This window comes from Charadrius vociferus, unplaced genomic scaffold (genome assembly GCF_000708025.1).
Source record: "Charadrius vociferus isolate BGI_N301 unplaced genomic scaffold, ASM70802v2 scaffold444, whole genome shotgun sequence".
Taxonomy (NCBI): Eukaryota; Metazoa; Chordata; class Aves; order Charadriiformes; family Charadriidae; genus Charadrius; species Charadrius vociferus.
Window position 1 is genome coordinate 1,057,230 of NW_009648242.1, and position 6,484 is coordinate 1,063,713.

Sequence of the window (6,484 nt, forward strand, 5' to 3'; positions counted from 1 at the left end):
CATTCTTTATTAGGACTAGACTATGTAACACTGATAAAATGTATTTGGACATCAAATGGTTCAAAGATCCATTGGTTTTTCTTTTTAAGTTCTAAGTACCAGCAATATTTTAAAGGCTTTAAAAAGTAGTCCCTGCTATTCATAGCTTCTTGTTGTGCTCTGACTCTTTAGTGTCACTTGTAGACGTGTAGATTGCGTTTTGGACCACAATTTGTTTAAACTTCTGAAAGCTATCAGGTTTTGTTTAGTGTGAGAGAAGTAATTTTTCACTTGTAGTATGTACATGTTGCTGTATATATGTGGGTTTTGGTATTTTAACAGCACAAATGGGTATTGGGCTCCTTTTAGGTGCTGCATTGCAAACAGTGGTTTATAAAATAAGTGTCATCAATTCAACAAGCGATATTGTCAACAAGTCATCGTTTTCTCTTGCATTAAGAAGGCAGTGAAATGCATAGAGATGTTTAAAAGCTTCCTTTGGATGCCTCATGTCAGCATGTAGGACTTCAGTTTCTTTGTGCTGTTTTTAACCAGAATGCACATTATCTATTGTTGTCTTTCAGAACTTGGAATCTTGTAGAAGGACGATCAGCCTTTATCAAAAACCTGAAGCAAAGTGAGTTTATCAGTCTAAATCCAGTTTTATTTTTTGTGTAAAGAAAAGTATACTGAATTAATCAACAAATCAGTTAATTGCAAGCAACTTTCACAATGTCTTTTTTATACACGTAGGCAAGCATATGTAAGCTTATGTCCTTAATCATTTACCAGAAGGAAAACATAGTAACACTAAACTAATTTTTTTTTCCTTGAAATTTGATGTCAGGACATTTAAATAAATGGGTTTTGTTTTGTTTTTCTTTATACACTTCTGATAAACAGAAATAAACATTTAAGAGCATGTTTTACTTGTTTATTCTAGGTTACTTGATTTTTTCCTGAATTTTTCTCGGGTTTAGGTAGAAAACAGTGTCTAGCAGCTTCTAAAGATTCTTACTTTAGATTCTCATGCAATATAGAGTGCAAAAAACATATATATGTGTGTATACAAATGTATCAATGTGTACAGATGCCCACATAATTAAGTGGTCCCCTGATGGAGAGAGGTATGTGACCGTGATAACAAATAAAGTGGATATCTACAAACTTGACACAGCTTCAATCACTGGCACTATTACAACAGAGAAGAGAATTTCTTCACTTAGATTTATTACAGTAAGTAGAAAAAAGAAAGGTGCTGGGAAATTAACTGGTTTGAAACACATAAAATTAATTACACTTGCATTTCTTTTTTCCCATTCCAAGAATTCTATCCTTGCCATAGCTGGAGATGATGAAATTATAAGGTTCTACAGCTGTGACTCTCAAAAATGCCTGTGTGAATTTAAAGCTCATGAAAACAGGTATTCTGTATTTGTTTACTATTTAAATATTTATGGCAATGCTGAGTACTCCATAAAGTTCAATGACTTGTAATGTTCAGCATATTTTACTATTGTTTTTGATTTGTGAAACAGTGAAATTAATTGTGAAAGTGAATTTATTTATGTGTTAAGTTTGAAATTTGGGACAGACTTGCTTGCTTTTAGTATGAGCACAAGTACTGTGCTGTCCATGCACGTTACAAAAACAGGGTATAGAATTAGAAATATTAGAGCTCTAAATTTATGAGAGAGAGCACATGTGTGTAAAAATACACACACACACACACACAGAGGTACATACTTCTGTGCGTGGTCTATGCATTTCTGAAATTGGGTACCAGTATTTTCCTGCATGACCATCGGAAGAATGTTTAACCAGCCTTTACAGATTCTGACTCTTCAGAATGCTTAAATAAAACAAAGCAGTTGTACTCAGTCCAGACAACAGGAGAGTAATCACATATTCTTTGTTGTTGTGGAATACCAAATATTTGTCCAAATGTTGCTTTTAATTCATCCAAACACAAAAGCATTACCTAAAATGTCATGGATGTGGTTAATAGTGTGTGCTTAAAAGTATTAAAGTATTCTGAATTGAATCCTATAAAGCCTAGCAAAGGCAAGTGTTCTTACTGTAAATGACAGCACTCAAAATAGATTACTGTTCCAAGTTCCTGACTGTCATTTGTGGGTTTTCTGTTCAAACTGATTGTTGCCTATTCGTCTTTAATTTCTGTCAGCTTACTGTTCTGAAGTGAACTGCCGTGCTATAAAGTAACAGACTATTACATTTTCTTCACAGAATAAAAGATATCTATAGTATTGAAAGAGAAGGACAACATGTTATTGTTACTGCATCCAGTGATGGTTACATTAAAATGTGGAATCTTGATCTTAACAAGGTTAGTCTATTAAACTGTTTCCTACATTTATGGAAAAATATCAGACAACCAAAATTGCAGACAGTTCTGTTATAAAGATTAATTTTAAATCACTGAGGAAATTTTCCTTGAAATCTGGATGTCTTGGTCTTCCTCCATGTTATGTTCAGTAGAGATGTATATGTCTATGCACATACTTTAATACACTTGTATATTTTTGTATCTTTGTAATGTTTTGGGTTTTTTTTTTAAACAGACTATAAAAACCGATATTATGGAGATCTCATCTCCTCTTTATGTAGTCATGCTTCCCTTCAGACCTACTCGGCCAGGCTTATGACTATCTAATCAGTTATATGTGTTCTAAGCACTGCTGTGAATTTTTGTAATGTTGATGACTGTTGCTACTCTTTTGAAAACACAAACTCTATGGTTTGAGGGGTGCTGGTTGTTCCTGTAGGCAGAAAAAGTTGTCCTTTTGAAAAATTCAAACACAATGTACTGAGTACTTTTATTTCCTATATTTTCAAACAGTTCTGAGTAGCACAGTTCAACAAGGAACCACGTCTTACCTTTAAAGTTTCCCATGTTTACTGTTTGCTCTGGGGTTTGTCTTTTAAAACCATAATCAGATTTTTTAAATTTAATACCTAGTAATAAAGGATCTACTATATTCCACTGTATCTTGAATAGTTCAAATAAATCTCTCTCAACATTTATACACTTTATATATCTCATCGGAATTTGCCCATTTTTATTTCAACCCCCCTGATCATTTTTATACTAAGTACAGTAGTGAAAATCTCATTTCCATTCATCTCAAATTTCTGTTCCTCTTGTAAATAATTGACGTAGTGATCAGGGAACTCTTTACCTTTCTCTGTAACATTGTCTTTATTTTGACCAAATGTGTGATTTTCTTCCTGTGCAGGCAAAATTTTATAAAACTTTGTATAACTGTGTGGGCAGCTCTGTCCAGCTAGCTCTGTGAGGTGGAATATCCTAATACAAGTAGTTTCTCATGGGTTGATGCTGGTATGCTGCACGTGTGTTTGTGACACTTTATCCCCTGTGTTGTGGTTTAACCCCAGCCGGCAGCTAGGACCACACAGCCACTTGCACAGTTCTCCCTGTCCCTCCCCAGAAGGGCAGGGAGAAGAGGGAGAAAAAGAGGGGAAAGGAAAGGAAAAAAACCCAACAATTCATGGGCTGAGATAAAGACAGTTAAATAGAACGACAGAAAAAGGAAAATAACCATAATAATAATAGTAATAATGGTAAAAGAATATACAAGATAAAGTAATACAATACAAGTCAGTCTCGCCACCCAGTAAACTGGTTGCCCAGCATATTTGGAGCAGTGATCGTGGATTCCTGCCCCCCGCCCCAGCCAACCCCCATTTATATACCGAGCATGACATCTATGGCATGGAATATTCCATTGGCCATTCCATTGTTCTGTCTATGCTCCTTCTCGGCTGCTGTGGGAAGCTGAAAAAAGTCCTTGAATAGTATAAACATCACCTAGCAACAACTAAAACTATGGATTGTTGGCATTCCTTTCATACCAAATTTGAAACACAGCAACCACTAGAAAGAAAATTAACTCCATCCCAGCTGAAACCAGTATACTTTCATATCTGTAATAGGATATTTGCTCACGTATTCCCAGAGTGGAGTGATACAATTGCAGTTACGCAATTTGAAACACACTCTGAAGAGATTACTTTTAATCGGCAGCCTTGTCTTTGCGAGGGAGAAAAGGAATCTGATGCAATAACTTAATTCAGATTATTAGCTGTACCAAAAAATACCTGTTACGCTGAAGAAACTTGTAAAACTGTTAAGAATTTTTTTGAGGGGGTCTGTGATTCATCTAGTTATTCCTCATGTTAAACTTAGCCCCACGTGCCTGAAACCCACTGATCTTGCTTATCAAGATACGTTCTTAAAGCCACTGGGAGGTTTTTTTTTGTAAAAACATCACTGAGGAATGGTATCAGGAACAGGTCTATAACAATGTGACCATTAACCTGTACACAGCCTCTAGTCCTAAACTTTGTTAGGCATCAGAAATGAAGTGGAAGGTGGGCAGTAGGATATTTCTCACCTCAAATACTTCAGTAAATTTAAACAGAAATAAAATAATGTTTCATTATTCTTTTTCTATATTATTTTCAGATTAAAGAAGTGCCATCTTTACTGTGTGAAGTCAATACCAAAGCTAGGCTGACATGTCTTGCAGTATGGCTTGACCGAGCTTCAGAAATGAAAGATAAAGCTGCAACATCATCTCAAGGTAATAGAACTGTGTGCATTATCGGTTGTTGATGTGACTGTGAAATGGAATATACTAAGTTTCTATTATACAAAAGTTTTGTTTCTCTCTACTGGAATAACATACTGAGGAAGACACTGTGAAGCTTTTGAGACAGATAAAAGAATAAACAGTTTGATAGAACTGCCTGTCTTGTTTTCCTATAAACAAAATTAGATCTGAGGCCAATGTGGTTGGGCAAGTTTAGTCTGGCTCAGTATTTTTTTTTTGCTGTTCCTTTCCTGTATGGTAATCTATTTACATACTTGATCTTTAGATATTTTCATATCACAGACAAATCTATCATAAATGGCACATTCCACTGTAAATAAAAAAACATTTATAACCCCTTTTTAAAAATGAGATCCAAATAAGTCTCCGTGCCATTTTAGACTACAAAGACTGGACATAAATATTTGTATGAATAATTTCTTGCTTTTTTTCAGCAAATGAAGATGAATTATCATCAATAGTCAGAAACAAAAAAGTTTGTTGGACTGATAAAAGTGATAAAACAGCAAAAAGAAAGAGAAAAATTACTCCAGAGAATCAAAAATTGGAAGTTCCACTGCAAAGGAAGAAAAAGAAACGGAATAGCACAGCATGAAGGCAGCTATTTTCTCTCCTGAATAAGAAGTAAATACTGGTGTTGCTGTAGTTTTTTATAACAGTGTACACCTCTGACAGGACATATACCTCTGAATTGATCTGTTACTTAAACGTAATGAATGTTTTTACTCTAATGAACTGATAATTCTGGGAAGTAGCAAAAGAGATGGCAACTTTTCCTAAGTGAATAAGGCAAAAATAAATTCATAATATGTAATGTTTGTATTTTTCTATTAACAATAGCATACACTTTTTAACTGGCTCTGAAAAAGCCAGGTAAAACAATAAAAATAGCTGCATCTGTCTCAATTACATTTTAGTCTCACTTAAATGCATACTAAAAATATGGACACTTTTTAATTTTAGTGTTGGAAAAGATACTGTTCATTTGACTCAAATATGATCTGCCTTTATTGTGCATTACTTTTCCTACTACAAGAACAAACATGTTAAAATTACTTAAGATATGATGATCACATTCCATTCCTACATTCACAGAAAATCATACTTTCTAGTTCCTGCATGGAGTTATACATAGAGTTTATAAGCAAAATGTTTGGGTTTTTTACTTCATGCATTTAATTTTAAAAAACATTTGCACCCCATGGTTCACATGACTGAAATCTTTTATTCAGAATATGAGACATACTTTTAGATGGAAGAGTTTATGTCAATAAGGTTTTACCTTCTCTTCCCTCTTCCCATAGTATTTTTTCATGTCCATGATCTGAGCTGTATTGTTAAAAAAAAAATCTAACATTTGAAATGTTTGTCATGCTGATAAAATGTCACCCATCTGTTTTGTACTTAAGCAAAAAGTGAATTCCAGACCTCATTCAGTGGGAACAGGACTTTATTGTCTTATTGCAAATATATAGTGGGAAATACAAAGTTGAGGTGGAGAGAACAAGGTCAAACAGCTGTACTAAATGTTTTCTTTTATTTCTTTTAAAGTGAGGCATTTTAATGTTGTTTTCTGCACTATGGGAGTAGTTGTTATTTCTTCTGTTTTCAAAGAGTAATTGGATTATGATTCATTCTGATTCACTTTAGTAATAATCTGTTCCTCCTTATTTGTGTAGCAAGAGAAATGTAGAGAAAATCAGAAAAAAAGATTGAGCCAAATCTGGAGACAGGAATAGAGGCTGTCTTAGGGATGCAAAATAGGATATAATTCCAGATCATCTCTGTGTATGATCTGACACTGAAACAAAGTGAGCATCATCGGTGCTGTTACGAGATTGTTCATGTGG

At 34.3% G+C, this 6,484-nt stretch overlaps 1 protein-coding gene across 1 annotated transcript in view; it reads left to right on the forward strand.

Annotated features, from left to right (window-relative positions):
- Positions 1 to 5,385, forward strand: part of PAK1IP1 (PAK1 interacting protein 1) — a 6,900-nt gene extending 1,515 nt beyond the window's left edge. The window contains exons 4-9 of the mRNA XM_009884174.1: positions 564 to 616; positions 1,070 to 1,215; positions 1,306 to 1,403; positions 2,227 to 2,326; positions 4,487 to 4,604; positions 5,069 to 5,385. Of these exons, the coding sequence (XP_009882476.1) occupies positions 564 to 616; positions 1,070 to 1,215; positions 1,306 to 1,403; positions 2,227 to 2,326; positions 4,487 to 4,604; positions 5,069 to 5,229 (676 nt within the window). The 3' untranslated portion in view covers positions 5,230 to 5,385. The remainder of the gene's footprint in view (positions 1 to 563; positions 617 to 1,069; positions 1,216 to 1,305; positions 1,404 to 2,226; positions 2,327 to 4,486; positions 4,605 to 5,068) is intronic.
- Positions 5,386 to 6,484: the final 1,099 nt, after the last annotated feature.